A 22,222-nucleotide genomic window follows, 5' to 3' on the forward strand; every position below is an offset into this window, starting at 1 on the left:
AGCTGGGTAATTATTGTGTCTGAGGCTGGATTTGAAATCAGATCCTTCTGACTCCAGGGCTGGTGCTCTATCCACTATGGTACCAAGCTGCCCCCCAGGGCCTGATTTTCAGAAACAGGACGATTGGAAATGGTCTCACTACCGCAAGAGTCTCTTGTCCTTAAATGGTTTTGATTCGTCCCATATCAGTGAGGCAATCACCACACATCAACAATTCCGGGCAAGCACAAGTCTGTGCTATGTGGTAATACATTACAACCTGGAATAGCCTATCCTGTCACTCAGTGGGTTAGTCATCAATACTGTCAAGGCCTAGTGACAATACTAGAGTAGAAATCAGTTGAAGGAAATGTGGCTATTTGACCTACAGTAACTCAGGGAGATTTGAGAGAGATGTGATAATGGTCTTTCAAGTATTTGAAAGGTTATTAATTAGACTAGGTTAAATTTGTTCTATTTGAATCTAGAGAAGCCAACTTAGGAAAAACAGGTAGAAATCTTTGCATTAACGTTTGTTAAACAATTAAATTAGAACATTACAAAAGTGAAACGGCCTGGTTTCCAAACTGCTAAATTCTGATCATAGTAAATCTATAGGAAGAGGACAGGTACCACTTCATAGGAATGTTATACAAGGAATTCCTGTATTCAGGGAGAGGTTGGTGTATAGGTGAATTTTGAGGTCTCCTCCAACTAAAGAGTATGAGATTAATTTTAGATTAAAATTAACAGCTCAGTAGATTATTATTATTATTTAAATGAGCCAAAAGTCAGATATAAACCTTTTGCTATTTTTGATATTTGATTATAGTATAACAAGATATCTTACCTTATAGTTAAAAAATTTTGTTACATGAGCAAAAAGTTCAAAACTGAAATCCATGTCAATAGAGTCTCCCAGAGTATCTGCAACCATGCATTTTGCTGCATAATTTCCCATCTGTCTAGCTTGAGTCCACAGCCTCATCTGAAAATTGTAAAATTTTATTTTAAAAAATGTTGGTGGAATATAATATAGTTTATGATATGATAGTGCTTATTACATAATCTGATTACATTATCTTCTAAATTCCTTTCAAGAAACTAAACATGGAACTACAGTTCAGAACAAATTAATTTACCAATAAATTGTAATTGCTTTTTCAAATTAAAAAACAAAACAAGAAGATTGTGATAAATAGTACCTCAGTTTAAAGTTTTCTGCATTGGAAAAGAATTTTTAAATTTGAGAAAAAAATGTTGAAATTCACTTATTTTAGTATAAGAAGCAACATACTATGGTGGATAAAGAACTAGCTTTGAACTCAGGAAGCCTTGGGTTTCAGATCCTATTTTTGATACTAATTGTTGATCATTGTATGGACAGATGCCTTAAGCTCTCAATGCTCACAGTTAACTCTGCAAGTTACACTGGTTCTGATTGTCATCAGTAGAAGCAATTTCATATCATGTGTTGCCTGTACACAGATCCAGGCCCCAACTCCCCTCTCCCCATCCCCTGAGGGGGGGTGGGGAAGCAAAATCTGAAATGACAATAAGAACATACTTAACATAACCTGGCTTGTATACAGGCTTTAAATAATGCTGACTGTGGGAACTTCTTTCCCCATTGCTGCTACTTGATATTTCTATCCTCACCAGTTCTGATCAGGGTCTGTAAGACCCAAGTCCAGAGGTTGGAGGAAAAACCACTAGTACCAATGACTTGTCTCAATGATATCTCTAGAATCCATAACTCATATCTGTGAAAAAAAATGCCTTAGTCTGAGACGAAGGACTTTTTTAAAAAAAATACTGATTAATCTTCAGTCCTTTGTAAAGCCCTGGGTAAATCAAACTAATATTCTGTGATAAAGTCTAAGTAGGAAAAAAAAAAGGTAATTTTAAAAATTCTTTATTGTAGCAGTAAACACTCTTAACACCTTGAAAGAGCTGTATGTTTGTTTCAAAAAACAAAGAATGTAAAAAGAAACTTTGTGACTATGTTCCATTCCAAGTGGCCAAGGAAGGAAACCCTTCTTAGAAACAATAGATAGTAGTAGTCAGAAGTGAAATAGTGATCTTCAAAGCTCACAAAAAAAAGGGAGTTCACTAGGGAGCCAACAACCTAGTTGTGTTTCTGATATTATACTGGCACATGCCTCTATGGAAGATCTTATAGAGCCACCACTTTTCGAACTTGCAAGAAGGAAAAAGGTTCCTGGAGTCCCAATTATAATTCTTATTAATAGTCTCATAAAAATGTTGTTAAATACAGCAAGATAACTACTCCTAAGCCCTACTTTAATACTTCATTGTAGTGTGAAAGTAATCCTAGGTTCTCGTAGCTTATGCCGTAATTCCTGGAAAGTCTTACCATGATATTGCATAAGTTTCAAAGTGCAATCTAGTAATGAGGCGTCATCTAAGGAAATGGTGAGAAGGATTAATAACAAGGTAGCACCAGAGTGATACATTTTTTGGCTATTATAACTCTCAGAAAGACTATTAAAATGAAGCACAAAAATTTGTGTCTATGAAGTGAATACACATTAAAGAAATCACAGATCTTGAAGTGTTAAAATAATCAATTCTGACACTCTAAAGACTATTAAACAGATGATTGTGAAACTGACTTGAGAACATAATTCAAATTTATATTATTATTTCTATAGAAACAATGCAATCCTTTATATGACTAAAAAAGTTGGTTTATAAATGTGACAACATATTAATGTAAGGTAGAAATAACAAATATCAAAATTTGTGACCTTTCTCATCTTGAGTCACTGAACCTCTCAATATTCTTATTTATAAAATAGGGACAGGGATCCTTTTGTTATCTTCTTTGTAGAGTTGTAGTAAGGATCAAATGAAAGACTGGAATTATTTTAATTGTAGAGTGCTAGATATTACATTTTATAATTTTGCTTAACTAAATATAAGTAACTTTTACTTTACAGAAAAGATTGCAATCAAGTGACTCTCAATAACTTTTCTGATTATAAAACCAAATGAGGTATTCTCTAGTAAAAAGGAAAAAAAATCTGTGGAAAATGTTTGTTTCAAAAAGGATTATTGGGTGGGCAGCTCCATAAAAATTTTAGAATTAACTTCCTTGGCAAAACTTTTTATGATTTTTCCCAATTTTAGAATTTTCTACTATCTTGCCATAATGTAAAAATTTCAACTGTATCCTAGAATCTCTTCACTAGATACTCACACTACCTCAACCTTTGCTCTTCTCTTTAATAAATTATCAATTTGTTTTAATATGAGTAAATTTATACAAAAATTCAGCTGAAGAAAACGGAAATGTTTAGGCTGGAAAAAAGAAGGCTTAGGAAGGCAATGAAAGTTACTTTAAGTATGTAAAGAGTTATCATATAGAAGAAGGATTAGACTTGTTTTTCCTTGACTCTAGTGACAAGGACTAAAAACAGGAGGTAGAAATTGCAAATTTAGCTTGAGTAGAAATTGAGTAAAAATTTCCTAACAATCAGGAGTATAAAAAGTGGAATGGGCTGTCTTAGCTATGATTAGTTTCCAGCCTCTAGTGACCTTCAAGGAAAGGTTGCATGACACCTTGTTGGAAATTTGTACGGACAATTGTTGTTTTCAAGTATAATTTGGTCTAGATTAGCATTTCTCGAACTTTTTGGTCTCAGAGACCCTTTATATTCTTAAAAATTCCTGAAGACCTCCCAAAGAGCTAGTGTTTATGTGAGTTATATTATCTACCATTTTTATCATCTTAGTATTATTACTTAACTTTTGACTTCCTAGATTCCCTGAAAGCATCTCAAAGAACCCTGAACTATAAGGAATCTAGTAGCAAATCAATGAGAAACAAGTAATGGAAATGAATTCTTTAAAATGGCAATAAGTGGAATATGGAACAGAATAAAAGCTGCCCAGGGAACAAAATACTTAATCCTGGTCTGGACTTTTAATTGCAATATTGTAAGGAACTTCTGGTGAGAAAAGTCTTATTGCAGTTCAGTCAGGGCTTGAACTCAAAGGCCAGTTCTCAATCCACTATGCCATACTGCCAAAACAAAACAATATTTTACTCTCAAATTTTTAAATAATAACAAATACAAGGAAAATCATCATAATGTTTTTAAAAATCTGAAAAAAAAAGATAGTTGCCCATGCCAATACTCTGATTAACTAAAATTAAGGCTAATTTCCACTCATTGTTCCGTAAGTTTTTCAATGTTACATCATCCTCTGTAATGCTTTTTGTTTGATCCAGAGGAAGGGAAACTTGGTCTGTGGGCCGTATTCGAAATTTTAGAGATTCCCCATTCCTGATTTAATCTCTTACAGAAAAATTGATTAGGTGGGATCAATAGCCTAAGTTACATAAAAATATAACATTAAATAAGTTGGCTCACCTGCTGCCAGACTGGACTAGGTTGCCATGATGCAGTACAGATATCACCTGCAGCATAGATATTGGGAAGTGATGTACGCATATGGTCATCTACTTTCAGGCCACCATCTTCACCAAGCATAAACTAAGAATATGTACAAATACAGAATAAAAATATTTTTAAAATAGCAAAAAAAAAAAAAAGGCCTTTTTCAGGCTAAACTGGGCAAAAAACCAGTTTAACTCATTGGTAGGCTTAAATTTAATTTTTTAATTTAATTTAAATTTTAAACTTAAGAAAACAGGAAAAGGGATCAGTGCACAAACCCAAATCATCCAACCAACTACTTAAAAAAAAATCTCCAACAAACCATTTAAAATCCTTTTAGACTAGCTTTCAGTCATCTGAATTTCTGCCTTTTGGGATTTCATCAATCATTTGGAATTGAAAAAATGAATCTGTATAACAGCAATATTATATGATGATCAACTGTGAATGAAATAACTTAGCTTTTCTCAGCAATACAAGTATCTGAGACAATTCCAAAGGACTTATGATAAAATCGAAATTCAGACTGATGAATACTTTTACTTTATTTTTTCAAAATTTTTTTGGTTAGTACTTTTATTCATAAAATGACTCCTATGCATAACTACACATGTAACATCTATAACAAATTGCTTGCCTTCTCAATATAGAAGGTGAGGAGCTAGGCAGAGAGGGGAACATGTAATTCAAAAATTTAAAAAGCAAATGTTAAAATGTTTTTTCATAAAATTGGAAAAAATATATTAAAAAAATGAACCTTATGTACTCTTATGGACTCTAAAATTTGAGTGTTAATCAACTAAAAGACATGCTCATCACCACAGCACAATCACTCTTTAAAACCCATTAGTTCTTTTAAATATCAAAATTGAAATAAGTATTTTCCTGGAACTGATAATCACTTAGAATGACTAAATAATTGATATTGCAATAAATCCAGAAATAATTATAGCCAAACTGAAAACCACTACATTGGGTGCTAATGAAATTTCAAATACCAATTTTGAGACAAATTTTGCCATGTTTTTTGAATTAGACTTCTGCATAAAGATTATTAAACATTCAACTATATCCAAACAAATGACATTTCAGATAAATACAAAGAGTTTTTCTTACATTGTTTCCATCAAGGAAAGGCTTAACATTTGGCACAACCCCAGTTGCACTGACAATAAAATCACAGCCATATATCTTCTCATTGGTCAATTCTACATATACAGGCCACGTATCTAAAAACAATGAAGACCTCAAACTCAGAAAGTATCAACAGGTCAATAAGTATTTACTTCATATGAATATAAATATCAAAACAAAATTACAATAATAAATTATAAGGCAGATAAACTTTAAAATGCTAATGAATCTTGTTCTTTAAGGAATAATTTAGACATAATTCTTCACCTACTTTACAAATCACAATAGTCTGGTTTCAAAAACCTAGGAGAACACTAAGCAAATAATGTATTATCTGCTTCTATTAATAAAAAAACTGACCAAAGAATTATGGTATTTTAAAATAATATAAGTTCTATGTTTTACCCATATTTCAACTGTAAACTGCTCATTTCACAACATATTTTTCCTTCAATAACTCATTCAAGTTTTTGAATTGTCCTTTTTTTCCTACAAAGGAAAAAAAAACCTTCCAGAACAAAATGAATTCATCTGAGCCTTTTTGAATTGTCCTTTTTTTCCTACAAAGGAAAAAAAAACCTACCAGAACAAAATGAATTCATCTGAGCCTAATATTGGCTAAATGTAATGGTTTATCAATTTTTAAAAATATAATTAATTGCAATAATTTAATATATTTATATAGTGCCTATATACCTGAAGTTTGAAATGATATATATGAAAAGTACAACAGATCATAAATAGTTGTAAACTATTTTGATACTTACTTTTATCAGTTGACTTATCCTGACAATCTCCTGGAAGAGTCAAGGATGTTTTCTTCAGTTGCTTAAATTCTTCCTGGTGATAAATTTTTTTAATTTCACACATGGTTTCAATGTGAACTTTGTGGGAAAACTAAAAATAAAAAAGGAAATTTGCTGGTTACCATAAAACATAACATTAGGAATAATAATTCATTTGTGGTATTTATAAAGCTTTTAATATTTTAATTTACAGGAATTTATAGTATGATTCAACAAATAAACTTGTCTCAAATGACTTGCATACAAAACCAAAAGTGAAGCAGTACCTGTCTTCTGGGGGGAAGGGAATAAAACAAGGCAAGTACAAAAATAAATTTAGGACCAGGAAATTAGAAAAGAGAATACTAAAAACTGAGTGATCAACAAGTTTTACAGAGGAAGTGTCACCTGGGTTAAAGCTTCAGAGGCAGAGAGAAATCATTCCAAGTATACACAGGAGGGAGAGGGGAGAACAATTTTTGTCAATGCAAATGATGGAAAATAAATGGTGATTTTGGGGCACCTAGAGGAGTTCAATTTGGGTACAATGCAGAACTCATGAATCAAACAAAAAACATTTAAGTACCTATTGCACCAAACACTGAAAGAGAAGCACTAAGAAACCAGACTGTGGAAGGACAATAAAAGACAATCTGTTTTATCCTAGAAGTAATGGGAAGTGATTGAAAGTTTTTGATTTAGGAGTTAGATGGTTAGCTATTTTTGAAAAATTACTTGTGGCAATTATGTGGAAGGCAGACTAGAAAGGAAGAAAGAATGGAAGTAGAGAAAATAATTAGGCCATTTTAGTAATCCACAAGAAAGGGGAATAATCTAGGGCAGTGGTAGAATGAATAGGGCAGCTATGTAGCATAGCTGGGCCTAGCCTCAGACTCTTACTAACTCTATGAACCTCAGCAAGTCACTTAACTCTGTTTACTTCTGTTACCTCATCTGTCAAATGAGCTGAAGAAGGAAACGGCAAACCACTCCAGTATTTTTGCAAAGAAAACCCCAAATGAGGTCACAAAGAGTCAGGCATGACTGAAGTAGCTGAACAATAACAAGATATGAGCAGAGAGGAAAAAAGATAAATTATAGAGCTGCTGTGGAGGTAAACATCAAAGAGAATGTGTAATAACAAGAAAAGGTTATGAATTTAGGTGACTGAGGCTGGAGCTAACCTAAGGGCCACTAGGTGGCAGAGTGGATAGAGCACAGGAGTTAAGGACAACTGAGTTTGAATTCAATCTAGAACACTTAATTAACTATGTGATCTTGGGCAAGTCACTCAAATTATAGATTAGTTTCCTTATCTATAAATGGAAATAATAATAGCCCCTGTCTCCCAGAGTTGTGAGGATAAAAGATGAAAATTGTAGTATGAAAACCTAAAATCACTGTTATTGTTACTGCTTGCCCCAAATTGGCAAGTATTAGGGAATAAACTTATGGGAAATAGATGAGTTCTGTTTTTAGACATGTTCAGTGTAAGATGCCTACCTATAGTCTAAGAGAAGATGTCCATCAGATAGCTGATAATGTGGGACTGGCATTTGGGTGAAATTAGGTCTAGACCCTCAGAAGTAGATATGACTTGAAACCAAGATTGGAATTCAAGTCAACCTCTGACATCCTATTTGTGTGGTCTTGGCCAAGTCCCTTAAATTTCTGTGCCTTAAAGGGCAGTTTTCTAAAATTCACTTTTCAGAGAAACTGCTGGCCTGTGTCAGTGAAGGAAGATTTCCTATACTGGTGAAATCACAGACCTGGTTCTTTTTCAAATATCAAAGTGATACTTGAAACATCAGAAGCAGATGAAATCACCAATGGGAGAAATATAGAGAGAAGAGAAGCAAATGACAGATGACCATATAAGAGCAAGAGATAGATGATGATTCATCAAAGGAGACTTGAACAGGAGTGATTAAAACCTATAAAAAAAAGTCAGGAGAGAGCAATGTCACAGAATCCAAAGAGTAAAGTTTTCAGGAAGAAACAAGTAGTCAAAAGAATCAAATGTTGCAGAGAGATCAAGAAGGAGGAGGCCTGAAAAAAGACCACTGGATTTAGAGAAAAAGGGATCACTGGGAACACGAAGCATGTTCATCCTTAGTTCCTGACTACAAAAAAACTGTAGAGTGATGAGTGTCTGAGAAAGTGAGTACAAGTACACACATACAGAAAATAACCATTTTTGGGGGGGACCCAGTGTTCAGTATTAACTTTATAAGTTATATGGCTTGCCTCTGAATAATCACTTCTAGAGTCTCTGAAGCAAATGTTTAAATGGATTGCATTTAAATTGGAAGAAAAGAATCATCTGGTAGATCAACAAATACTTAGGTTTACAGAAAATCACAGGTTTTACTTGGGTTCTTATTTGAACCCTTACTGTATAATCTTAGGCAACTCACTTAAAATTCACAGGAATGGGTTTTTTCCCATTTTTATAAGGAAAATTAGTTAAGGGTGTATTTTTTTAACTCTATTATCCCATAGTTCTATGCTCCTAATGTACACTTGAAATGGTCCATGAGAAATTAAAAAAAATAGTTAATGAAAATAGATTGTGTATGTTTATGCTTGTCTTAGGAGATTTTAGAACCTCTAAAATTTAGAATTTTGCAGTTGTATTCTCCACACATAACTTACAATCTTTCACTCTCCTCCCCAAAACAATGACAAATCTTTATCTGGTCCCTTCATCATTCTACTTGTTCTCCTTTGCATGCTCTTCGGCTTAATAATGTCCTTAAAATATGGTTGTTGAGTGATTTCAAACATATTCAACTCTCTGTGACCCCCTTTGGGGTTTTCTTGGCAAAGATCCTGGAGTGGTTTGCCATTTCCTTCTCCAGTTTATTGCATAGATGAGGAACTGAAGCAAACAGAGTTTAAGTGTATTACACAGCTAGTGTCTGAAACTGGATTTGAACTCAGGTCCTTTTGACTCCAGGCCTACACTCTATCCACTGTGTCAACTAGTTGTCCTTTAAAATATGGTACCCTGAACTAAACATAATATTCCTAATTAGAATCTGCACAAGGAAGGAGTATAGCTGAGATAGCACTTTCCTAGGCAGTGTCATCATGTCATTCTAAAAATCTTATTAGACTTTTTTTGGCTACCTTACCACACTATTGTCTTATATTATACTACTTTTTAGCCATACTTCTGCCATCTTGACTCAACTCACAGGTGTAGGATTTAACAATTATATAAACAATTACAATTAAGATATCTAATTAGATTTGATTCAATGTTTTTTCCATTCAAGATCTTTTTTGGTTCCTGATTCTGTATCTCTACCTATCTGTAATTGCTGACTTTACCTAGCTGTAATTGAAATTTGTCATCTATAGATTTGATAAGCATGCTATCTAGGGATTTTCCCAAGTAAATCACACCTCAGTTTCTTTGACCATAAAATGAGGATAATAATACTTGTAATATTAATGCTGCAAAAAGTCTACAATGGACTTAGAGATTTCATAAGAAGTATGTAAAATACTTTTGAAAATTTTAATGTGCTATAAAGATGTAAATTCATTGCTATTATTCATAAAAATGCTAAGCAAAAAAGAGCCAAGGGCTAGAAACTTCCTTCCAAAGTGACATGGAATATAGATTCTGAGTTTAGCCATTCAGACAAGGTTTGAACCAGAATTCACCCCACTCAACTACTATTATTGAGATTTACAAGTTCCTAGATTTTTTTTGAATACACGTAATTTTAAAAGATGTACCACTAATATACAAATGTGTATTTACTTATAATTTACAAATTGGTAATTGATTAGGAGGCTGTTGTAATAGGCCAGGGGAAAGATGATAAGAGTCTGAACTAGGGTGGTGATTAAAGAGAAGGGGAATAGCAAGAGAGATGGAAGATGTAGCATTTCTATGGTGCTTACTATGCACCAGCACAATGCTAAATGCCTTACAAATATCATTTTATTCAGGAGGTCATTGCTGTTATGAGTCCCAATTTACAGCTAAGGAAACTGAGGCAAAAAGAGGTGAAGTCACTTGTACTTAGTGTTATGAGACAGAATTTGAATCCCAGGACTTCCTAATTTCAGGCTCAGTTCTCTACCTTCTCTGCCACCTAGCTGGCTCAGTAATAATGAAAAGCTCTGCACTAAAACTAAATGTATATAAGGGGTCAAGAGAGTGAGGAACAACGGATGACACAAGAATTGTGAGTCTGAGTGACTGGAGAGATTACAGTGCCAAGACAGCAATAAGCAAATCTGAAGGAAGGAAAAGATAATGTAATGAGATCTTCAATATGAAGCAAACCATACATGTCTTCTCAATCTATCTCACAAAAATAAAATGAAAAAAAATCTCTACCCTGAAAGAGATTCCATCTACTGAGCAGAAACAATATGTACATGAATAAATAAATAAATACAAAGTAATCTAAGGTTAGGGAAGGGATGGAGAATAATAGGAATAACTAGAGGGAAATCATCTAATCTAATCTGATTGTGAAACTAAGATTTCTAATCCTTTCATACAGAGATACTCCAAAGATCTATCTTTAGGCTGCACTTCTTCCCTCTACAGTCTCTCTAGTGGCAATCCCATTCACTCACATAGCTTGTTACTTCTTTTACATTAATAAAAACATTTAAAAGCATTTATTAAATGCCTACTAAATGCCAATCACATAGGATAAAAGACAAAAATGTAATGTTCCTAGCCCTCAAGGAGCCTGCAAAACTCTCTCAAGAAGGTGTGATGATTTCCTAGGATGTAGTGCAGTACAATCCTCCCCTGCCCCTCATCTCTATCCCATTTACCATTACCCTACAGGGATTATAAGCTGCTTTATATAAATGTCTCTTTTTGCCTCCACTCTCCTCCTGCTCTAAACCATCCTTCCCATTTTATCAGAACCAATGTACTCTCTGCCTCATGGTCACTCTCCTGCCGGACCTTGGTGCCCATGTTTACATAGATTTTGCATGTCCTTATTTGTCTTCGTCCCATTCCTCCCTTCCTCCTCTCCTTCTCCCCTCATCCCATCCCATTCCTTTAGAGCTCATCTCATATATGACCTCCTCTAAGAAGCCCTTTCTCATCACCAGCTGGTAATGATCCTCCTGCTCAGATTTTACAAAGTACAAAACAACATGCTATCATGTATATAGCATATCATAGCTCTCTGTGTTTGTGTTTTGTCTCCTTACTTATGAGCTTTCTGAAACCAGGAACCATATTGAAGCAAAACTTTTTCTCTCCTGGATCTCAGCACAGTGCTGTGCAACTCAACAGACACTTAATGAATGTAACTGTATTTTTTTGAGATGTAAGGATTAGGGTTAAGTTAAAAAAAAAATCAGTTTAATTAAATAAATTATTTATAAAATGTTTTAGTCATCTTTAAGGTCATGAAAGAATATTAGTGACACTGAGTATATAAATAAATCTTCTGGTAAAGAAATTTTATTAAAAATAAGTGTTTTAAAAATACATTACGAGGGCGGCTAGGTGGCTCAGTGAATAGAGTACCGGCCCTGGAGTCAGGAGTACCTGAGTTCAAATCCGGCCTCAGACACTTAATAATTACCTAGCTGTGTGGCCTTGGGCAAGCCACTTAACCCCATTGCCTTGCAAAAACTAAAAAAAAAAAAAAAGAAAAAGAAAATACATTAGGACATTTAATTTAACATAGGGATTGCATAATAAAAACTCGAATAGGCTACCAATGCAATTTGGGCTATCCCTGGACTATTTTCAAAAGAGAATTAACAACCTGTTTTAGCTATGAATCAGGAGGGATAAAGCAAATGCTTTCCTACATAGTAAATTAGAAAATGATACAGAAAAACATCTTCTGCACTACTTTTTAAAAATATTTCATGTTTTTTGTCAATTCAGGGAGATATATAAAATTTGCAGTTATAGAAACTCATTAGATATAAAACATTTACCTCTTTTGTTCCTTTAAGATTTAAACCTTCATGCCAATCAGGTCCCAAGGCACTGCCTAGATTACCAGCATCAGCTACAGCACTTGCTTCCTTTTCACTTTCTGAAAACAAAGAAATCAGGCTCAAAAAAGTAAAAACTGTATACAAGTCAAAGTACCCCTGGATATGTTCTGAAGCTCAGGTTTAGGTAGTACATTCTGAATTTCTTTCTTAACTCCAAGTTGTAAATACCTCCCAGTTCATCGAATTCTCAATTTTAATGGACATCCTTGCATTTTCTTCATTTATATTTGTATGCCACTGAAATGCATCCAAAGGAGTCACACAACTAGGCTGATTTTGTCAGCTACAAATTTGTAAACTAAGCTGACCTGAGCCACTATTATTGTTTTCTTTTTCTTTTTTTTTTTAGGTTTTTGCAAAGGCAAATGGGGTTAAGTGGCTTGCCCAAGGCTACACAGCTGAGCCACTACTAATGTAATAAACCATTGTTTCTTCTCTAATCAACTGTTTTTTTATTTTTTTTCTAATCAACTCTTTATCACACTTCCTACAGTACCTGATCTAAATCTTATCTTCTCTAAAATTTCTTGCACCTTTTCATCCTTACCACCTCTACTTCACTCTTGCTTCTTTCAAGAAGAGTCCCAGTGCGGCAGCTAGGTGGTGCAGTGGATAGAGCACCAGCCCTGGAGTCAGGAGCTCAAATCTGGCCTCAGACACTTAATAATTACCTAGCTGTGTGGCCTTGGGCAAGCTGCTTAACCCCATTGCCTTGCCAAAAAAAAAAAAAAAAAAAGAAGGGTCTCTGAGCCTATTTAAGCAGAAAGGAGGTCATCCAAACATGATCCTTCTTCTGCCTTATATGCCTATAAAACACTCAACATTAACCTCTCCCCTCATACTCTCCCTCTTTTGTTTCACTCTAAAATAAAGAGAATTTTTTTTTGTTTTCCCAAGAGCAGTCTCTGAATTTGTGCATTTGACCTGTGTTTGGGAGCAAATACAGTTGTGGCTTTAAATGCTAGTTATACCTTCTCTAATGCCCCAAAACACTGAGTTAGGAGGAGTAGATATATAAAGATATATAACTTGCTTGTCACAGGCACTATCAGACCTTCTAAATATTACTAACTGTTCTCTGACTTAAAGTAACAAAATTGTTCTAGTTAGAAAGGAAAGGGAAATAATTTTTTAAAAGTTTACCTTCTATTGTATATCTGGTTCTCTTACATATAGTTTTAGCTTCAGATTTTTTAGAAGTAAGCTTTGAGGTCAGGAATTCTGCTGCTCCAGCATCAAAGAAAGCATTCCCAATTGCTTTATCTTTAATAGCCCAAATCACTTCACAGCCTTCAATTTCATACCTGAAGAAGATATTAAACTTCATCAGTAGAAGATACAAATAATTTGCCAAAAGAATATTTAACTCTATAAGCAACAACTGACTTTTGAATAAAATACATCCTGAGTCAAATTGAAAAAATGTGCCACGCATCTTTAGAATAAAAGCTTATTGTAAGGCCCCTCTCCCACCATGAGAGAGGTGTGCCATTTTGTTAAGATATCTTAATAAAAACCATTAAAAAAAAAAAAGCTTATTGTAGATTTATAAAAGGAACTTATTCAATACACAAAAAGAACCCACCAATGATCAATTTATAATAATTACTAGCAAAATACTGTTCAGTGAAAATTGCTACACAGAAGGGTCTGTCTATCTATGAGACAAATCTATTTCCCAGAGGCATTATGGTATAAAACAAAAAGTCACTTGGGTTTGAATTCTTGTTCTATTATTTACTACCTATGGGCAAGCTCATGTGCAAAATTAGGGGATTGATCTAAGATCTCTAAATTTCATTTTCTCTCTAAATTTATTAAACCCCTATTCCAGTTTAGGGCTCACAATGGTATTTTGTTTTATTAACTTTTTAAAATCTGGTTATAATAGGTTACTCCAGTAACCTCCACTGAAGTGTTATTCTGATACCTCATTAGGAGGGGGGGGATTCAAGTTTGGATGTTTGTTTTTACATGACACTGGGCTTAAATGACTTGCCCAATGTCACACTGCTATTAAGTGTCTGAGGCCACATTTGAATTCAGATCCTCCTGACTCTAGGGCCAATTGCTCTATCCACTGCATCACCAAGCTACCCCCAAGCTTGGATTCTTAAATGATATGCCAATGGAGTGCAAGCTCTCAGAAGTCCTGAAGGCTAAAAGCACAGACCCAATGGCAGACTATTTTAGGACCAGTCTAAAGAAGTTCAAAGAAGTCTTATCACCAAGTTGGCCACAAGGTGATGAAATATTCAACTATAGTAACTCCAAAGATTATCCACAAGAGTGCAGAGGTTGAGAGTGTATTTAAGAACTTACACAAGGAAAATATACATCCTTTAAATGGTGATTCAGTGCAGAAGCAATTTGGGAAAAATCACTCTTCTAATGAACATTCCTCATCTAACAGGCTCTCAACTATTGTCCCTTTGCAGAGATACTATGGTAACATTATATCCACATATACTACTAAAATACTTTAACATTCAGAAAATTGAACACATGGCCATTTTTTGAAAAGAAAGTCACAAGTAGTACAGATTCCCTGGAAGAAAGTTTGTTGTACTCAAAGTTGAGAATACACCTTAAAGAAAACCACCAACTTTCCCACTAGGACTCAAACAGCAGCATCCTAAAGGCATGCTTGCAACACTTCATCTTGTTATAGGAATTAAAAAGGCTCCACTGATGCTTAAGGAGCTTCTGCTCCTGGGGAATTTACTTTCTTGAGGAATCAAACTAGGAGATGAACCCACAACCAAAATTCTTCCCCAAGAATAGTGCGGTTTCTTCCTTTAGGTTTTCCTTTTTTTTTTTTTTTTTGCATTTCAGACATGGATTTAATATTTTATTTCTCCCACATTATTACATGTAAAAATTTTAAGTTCTCTCAAATTCTCTCTCTCTCTCTCTCTCCTTTCCCCTCAATTGAGAAGGCAAGCAATTTGATATAGGTTATACATGTGTAGTCAGGCAAAACACAGTTCATAAGTCATACTGTCCCTTCCCTTAATTTTAGATGGGAAAAGTTCTCAACACTTTTAAATATTCCTAAAAGGGGCAGCAAGCAGCATTAGTCTCAGCACCTGTCTCCTTTCACATTGTGGGTTATCATGACCAGTTCAGGTAACTTACACTGGCTTATTCCAGAAAAATTTATTTTAAGCTTTTATAGTACAAATTCTAACTATCTAAGAAGCATCTCCCATGTATAATAATACTCTTTCTATGGAACAAATTTATTGTACTGTTTTTATAAAACCAGTAAAAGAATAATATTAACATTAATTATAATTAGTTTTATGTGTAGAGACATAAGGAAAAACGGATTTCTTTATTGTTTGTTTTGATACTAACTAGGTCTCTTCAAACAAAATTCTCAAATCTAACAATTGGGAAAATGATGCTTTTGTTTCTAAGAAGGCACTAATGCAAGAAAAGAAAGCAAAATAGTGGGTAGATTTAGAGATAATAGGTAACCACATACTTGTAAAATAATAAAAAAAAGTATGCCATTTTGAAGAAGACACTATTAATTCTTGAAACTCAAAGATGCATTCCTCCTTTTATCTTGCTAACTATGACTAGCATTCCTACCAGCAACAAAAATTAAGAAGATGCTATAGGGATTATAGCACTAGTGACAAATAAGAGGAGGAAATTTTTCAAGTGAAAGAGGAAAAATATTGTTAATTTAATGGAAAATACTTCAAAAAATTAATACAATCCTAATAAGTCACACAAGAATAAGAAGATTCCTAAGGAACAGAAATATATATGTATATATATATATATATATATATATATATATATATATATATATATATATATTTCAATTTTAGAAAATTAAAAAAAAAACCTGATCACTCAAGGGTGTTATTCCTTTTTGAACTGATCAAAGAAATATCCCTATGTAAATTAGATATTTGATGTGTTCTGCTATAGATATAAATGTATATATTTAAAAATTTATATACATACCATGCAATTTTTTAAAAATATCTTGGTTCATTCTACATCCCCAATAAAGACACAAATAGAAATCTGTCCTAACCAACTCCTTCATATTACATTGGAGGAAACCAAGGTCTAAAGAAATTAAGTTTTTTTGCCCAAGGTCATACAGAAAGTAAGTAGGATCTGAAAGCACATCCTAACTATAAACCCAACAAATTTCCCACTGCACTATATAATGTTAAATTTCTTAGAATAACACTACATACAATCAACCACTTAAGAAATGATTTGATGATAAGTCAGATTATTGAACATTGAGAAAACTTTTTATCTTTGCTCAACTTTCAGTAAGATTTAACCATTATTTGCTTTTCTGCTGAGCAGGGAAATAATCTGGAACAAGAGTAACCAACGAGGGTTTTAGATGTAGAAAATGCTTTATTTTGCATATTTTATCTTTAGAGAGACTACTCCTTACTCAGAGGTGTAGTAAACTTTCGGTATTTTTGTATTTTAGGTTAAACCTAGTATCTTAGCATAAAAATCTTAGCTACCAACTTGCAGTGCAAGAACAAAGTACAAAAGTAAAGTGGAACCAATGAATTTATTAACCATTGCAGGATATGGAACAGTATTTTTCGAAACCTATATATACAACTATGTTGAATTGAAAATACATGTTAATCAAACTTAAAGGGCTCTGCTGCTGAAAGAACTGTATTAAAAACACTACTATTATTGATTCTATTTTCACATTCTAATATTTGGAAAAATCAAGTCTAATACTATCTCTGAAAATTAATAAAAAGTATTTCAAATATTTTTTCCAGCTAACAGCATTTTTATCTTCTAGTTCACCAATAATCACTTAAAATCCCAGAGCTATTTATTAAGAAGCACAAAATATACTTACACTAACTCAAGTGCAATGCCCCCATTCCCAACGATTGTTATTCTTTTAGCTTTAGTGAGTTGTTTTTGAAATTCCTATATTGAAGAGAGAGCAATCAGAAATCTTATAGCAGTACTGGGCAATATTTGAAGCAAGAAAACCCCATAATAATTTTATAGCCAAATGTTTTAGTTTATAGAGGTAACCAGTACCACCTTACTTTTTCATTGTGAAATCCCAAATCATGTGTTCATATTCTCCTTTAATTTTTTCTTCAAGCTGTTCTCACAGGATTGTTATGAGGCCCAAACAGATAATTTATTAAAGTACTTTGTAAATCTTAAAGCATTACATAAATATTAGCTATTATTATTTTATGATATCCCTTGATCTCTTCTATCATATTTTTCAGACCATTTCAGTGTACTATATTTACTGTATAGTTTCATCTTCTTATAGCACACCTAACTAGTTCACATTTTCTATACTCTTTTAGAGACATTTTTATATGACTCTATCCCCTCTTTCTTTGAATTTTTGATTTATTTAAGGCAATGGGGTTAAATGACTTGCCTCAGGTCACATAGCTAGGCAATTATTAAGTGTTGAGGCCATATTTGAACTCAGGTCCTCCTGACTGCAGAGGCCTATGCTCTATTCACTGGCCAGTTAGCTGCCCCTCCCCTCTCTCTTTGAATCTGAAAGTACAGAGGCTGTTGTTGATGAACCCTATATCAGTACTGACTGAAACTTTAATCTGTTCAATTTTCTCAACAAAGGCAGGGGGATCATTACATTAGTGCTGGATTTAGTTCACTAATATGACACTGACCCATACCATCTTTCTTATGGCTAGTCAGTCATTTAATAGGAATGATGGAATTGACACATACTATCCTAATGGGAAGTATCATTATGGTTCCAACTAATTTTTTTAGACCTTTTGTGATCCTGACAGAATAGGACATCTCCCTTGCTTCAAAATGTCTCTTCTAAAAGAAGTGAAAAAAAATTAACATTATTGTCTGAGTGACCTAAAAAATAAAAAATATAAAATATAAAAAATGGCTGTAACAACTCATTAAAATTGTTATCTATTATACTACTGTAAAATTGTTAACAATCTATGACACTAAGGCTGCAAAACTGAAGCTGAATTTAGTTTGTGTTTCATTTAGTACTTTGGGCAATTCAGAGTTAGTCTGATAGATGATTACAGGGCTCAAAATGATGTCTCATTTAGGCTAGCTTCAGACCATTTTAGCTCTGTCATTTCAACTCTGTCTAAAGAAATGGGATGACTCCTTAGATATTTTAAGAATTTTGAAAGGTCAATAGAAACATATTAAATGAATCAAGATTTAGGTATGAATCGCTGATGTTAGGAAATGATCATATTTTGGGATTTATTTTCAGAGGAGCAAATTTGATGAAAGACAGTTCTTATCCATACTGAAATGAACAGTCTCAGAGAACTGAATTTCTGTATTTTTCCCCTAAAATAATGACTTCAAAAATCTTTTAAAGATATTTGCTTCATGTCTGAAACCCTGATGAAAGAATAATTACAAAGTTAAAGCATAAAACATTAAAAAAATGTATTTCAGAGGAAAAGTCAAAAATTTTGAAAGAAGTCTCATGGAAAATAACAATCAAGTGTATTAAATATTAAACATATTTACATAAAAACAGAGACCTATTGGGTATCTTCATAAAGTCAGGGGAAATTGAAGACAGCCTTTAGCAAATGCATACTCTATACCAAATTTATGAAAAGACCAAGACAAGACAAGACATAGGATGCGCAGGCATCAATAAAATGGGATCTGCAATCTAAAGGAAATATTCAAATATCTCTTATGCTGCTGCCTATTTATTTCCACAGGATTTTAGTTTTGCAACGATAAATGTGTCATGACTTGAGACACTCAAGACAATACCATTTGCCAACAGGTACACCAAAAAGATTTCTCTATCCCTTGGGAATCCTATCTTTATTGGTGACAGATGTTTTCCTTGACAATAATAAACATCTTTGCTGCAATTACATCACAGAATCAGAGTTGGAATTGGAATGGAAATTAAAGATCATTTAGTCAAACTGCTTCATATTACAGATAAAGTAAATGGGTTCCTGAGACATTAACCAAATAGCCCAAAGTCATACAGGTAACAGGTAGTAGAGGTATAGGACTATAATGGTCCTGTTACCTCAAGCTCAGTGCTTTTTCTACCTTATCATAGTCTGACTCTGTAGAAGATTGAAAAATTACACTGCCGCACATCATAGAATCTTTTATAATCCTGGCAAATGCATAAGATACACTGTACTGGAAATACAAATTAACAGTAGTATTTTTTCCATGTATCAAGTAACTTTTTTTACAGTCATCAAATGATATGCAAGGCTCTTGTATCTTATGGTTTGATCTTTCAGTCAACTATTTAACTAAAGATGTGGCCAATTTAATACTGTGTGTTTTACAAATACTGTTCCTTTCTTATACCTTAAAAACTAAAGATTTTATAGTTTATGGGCAAGTGTTACTGATATTTTCTCAACTAATTTTTTTTCCAGATGCAATAATATTTGTTTTGTCCAGCTGCTCAATATCTACCCGTTTTCATCTCAACAATCTGAAAAAATTGTATTCCCTCCAATACAATCTCTGTGAATATTTAATGTGGTTTAACTGTTTCTTTTGTCTGTTTTCTTTAGTACCATTTCTAATTGCTCATATTCAGCAAAACTCTTTCAGTAATGAAAAAACTTTTTTCCTTTTGTACCAGTGCTGAATATCTTGTGCCAAATTTGGGTCAAAATATGAATTTAACAAGGGATCAATTATGGTTGCAGTTTATGTTAGTTTCTAATTACCCTATAAATGATAAACTTGAAGAAAACATGTATTTTTCAACACAACAAGCTACCACCCCAAGAGTTAAGATTTCAAACATGTTATCTCCACTGTCACAAACACCATATTAAGAGTTAAGATGTGGTATCTCTATGCCAATAGAAAAGAGTTTGTGGTATAAATACTTCTGATCTTTTCTCTTTTTTTTCCCTTAAAAGTATCTTATTTTTGCCCCAATTACATGTAAAGACAGTCTACAATATTAATTTTTGGAAAATTTTGAATTGCAAATTGTTCTCCCTCTGAAAATTTTCTCCCTTTTCTCCCTCCCTCCCTGATATAAATTGTACATGTACAAGCATATTAAATATACAAATCTCTTCTAATTGTCATGTTTTATTATCCTTCTAGCTTCATACTGAAATGCTTTTGAAATGCTTAATTGATATTTAGGACAGATTTTCTTTTTCAGTCATTTTACCTTCCACTCCTTCTGTTTCATGGTATAATTCTACTCATAATCTTTTACCATCTATTTCCAAAAGCTTTTGCAAATGACTTTATATTCTAAACCAGTGTTGCCTTTTTGTGCCAGGTTCTCGCACTTGACAAAGAGATAAATATTTGCTGATTTAAAGTGACAAACTATTCTTGGCTTTCTTATTATGGCAACTGCTTTTCATTGTTTAAGCTTTTATACAAATTGAGGATAGTTTATGTTGTCATTTGGTCCTTTCCTAGAGGGCAGGATAGCTTGTTTTAATAGGTCAGGGTGAGGTTGTCTGAAAAGCATGTCATGATTTTTTTATTTCTACAATTTTTTCTAATTCAGTTTTGATTTTGATCTTTCCTTTAGCAAACTGATGGTTTTGTATGTACACGAATAATTTATTTAGATATGATTTCCACTTAAAAACAAATCATTTCCTCTCCAATGAACTTCATTTTTTATGATGTTCTTTTTTTATTCCCTATGTTCACAACTTCCTCAAATTTTCTTCTTCCCTTTTTTTAAGGTTTTTTTTTTTGCAAGGCAAATGGGGTTAAGTGGCCTACCTAAGGCCACACAGCTAGGCAATTATTAAGTATCTGAGGTTGGATTTGAACTCAGGTACTCCTGACTCCAGGGCCAGTGCTCTATCCACTGGGCCACCTAGCTGCCCCCAAATTTTCTTCTTGAAGAAAGTGTTGATATATTAGTGAAGTTCATCTGTTGTCTATTATTGGTCTCTTTTCTTTCTTTTGCAATAAATTATTTAGTAAGTATTTGAACTTTTTCAAATATATACTTGAACTATTTTATATATATATATATACATATATATATATATATACATGAAAATATATAGTTTGATGCTTTAAGAAAAATGTACCTAATTTAATTGAATCTAAAATATTTTATGGGAAAGTTTACATGAATTTTATTAAAAATGAGTGAAATATTCTAAGAACTATTTTGAAAATGACTTCTGTTTCCTACTTCTTTCTCTGATGTTCATTTGAATTGTTCGGTGACATACTACAGTCTTAAAACATTACCTGAGCGCTGTCTGTATCACGAATTCCTAATACATATGGATTTCCTTCAGCTATTAACTTTGGTTTAGCTCCAGCACATAGACATAGTTTCTCATATTTATATTGATTTCCATCTTCTGTTAAAATGCACTGTGAAGTTATAAATTAATAAAGAAAAAAGATTACTTTGAGATAAAAGAATTTGGTGGGGGGAGACAGGAAGGAGATTTTGATTTACATGACACCAAAAAAGTAGAAGCTTACACCAGAAATTCAATTTTGAAGTAGCCAAAAAATATAAATTTTCCTTCTACCTGGAACTCGATGCTTTTCAACAGTATAGACAGTTTATAGTAATGTTTTGGCAGCATTACTTGGAATTTCTTTCTTTAGCTTTTCATATCTTTTATTAATTGGTAAATAAGTTGAGATTAAAAATATTTTATAAAACCCATAAGATTTGGGAATAACATTGTTAAATTCATACTATAATATTAAATGAACAAACTAAAAAACTAACATATTTACAAGCTAGCATACCATAATGACATACTTACAAAAACAAAAGAAACCTCTAATTCATTCATGTTTTTGCTACAGTACCAACATTAGTACCTTAAAGATGTAATTTTAATATGTTATTTTCAGAAATATAGACTG

General features: G+C 33.1%; 1 protein-coding gene across 2 annotated transcripts in view; it reads right to left on the minus strand.

The window, feature by feature from the left end:
• PYROXD1 (pyridine nucleotide-disulphide oxidoreductase domain 1) overlaps positions 1 to 22,222 on the minus strand; it is a 39,486-nt gene that overhangs the window by 6,306 nt on the left and 10,958 nt on the right. Inside the window, exons 4-11 of one of the 2 annotated variants that reach the window (XM_074194312.1) lie at positions 21,584 to 21,712; positions 17,208 to 17,281; positions 13,478 to 13,638; positions 12,272 to 12,372; positions 6,308 to 6,437; positions 5,523 to 5,635; positions 4,380 to 4,502; positions 830 to 967 (exon numbers count right to left, since the gene is read on the minus strand). In XM_074194312.1, the coding sequence (XP_074050413.1) occupies positions 830 to 967; positions 4,380 to 4,502; positions 5,523 to 5,635; positions 6,308 to 6,437; positions 12,272 to 12,372; positions 13,478 to 13,638; positions 17,208 to 17,281; positions 21,584 to 21,712 (969 nt within the window). The remainder of the gene's footprint in view (positions 1 to 829; positions 968 to 4,379; positions 4,503 to 5,522; positions 5,636 to 6,307; positions 6,438 to 12,271; positions 12,373 to 13,477; positions 13,639 to 17,207; positions 17,282 to 21,583; positions 21,713 to 22,222) is intronic. The other variant, XM_074194313.1, reaches the window with a different exon arrangement.

The sequence above is a fragment of the Macrotis lagotis genome, chromosome 7 (assembly GCF_037893015.1).
Source record: "Macrotis lagotis isolate mMagLag1 chromosome 7, bilby.v1.9.chrom.fasta, whole genome shotgun sequence".
Taxonomy (NCBI): Eukaryota; Metazoa; Chordata; class Mammalia; order Peramelemorphia; family Peramelidae; genus Macrotis; species Macrotis lagotis.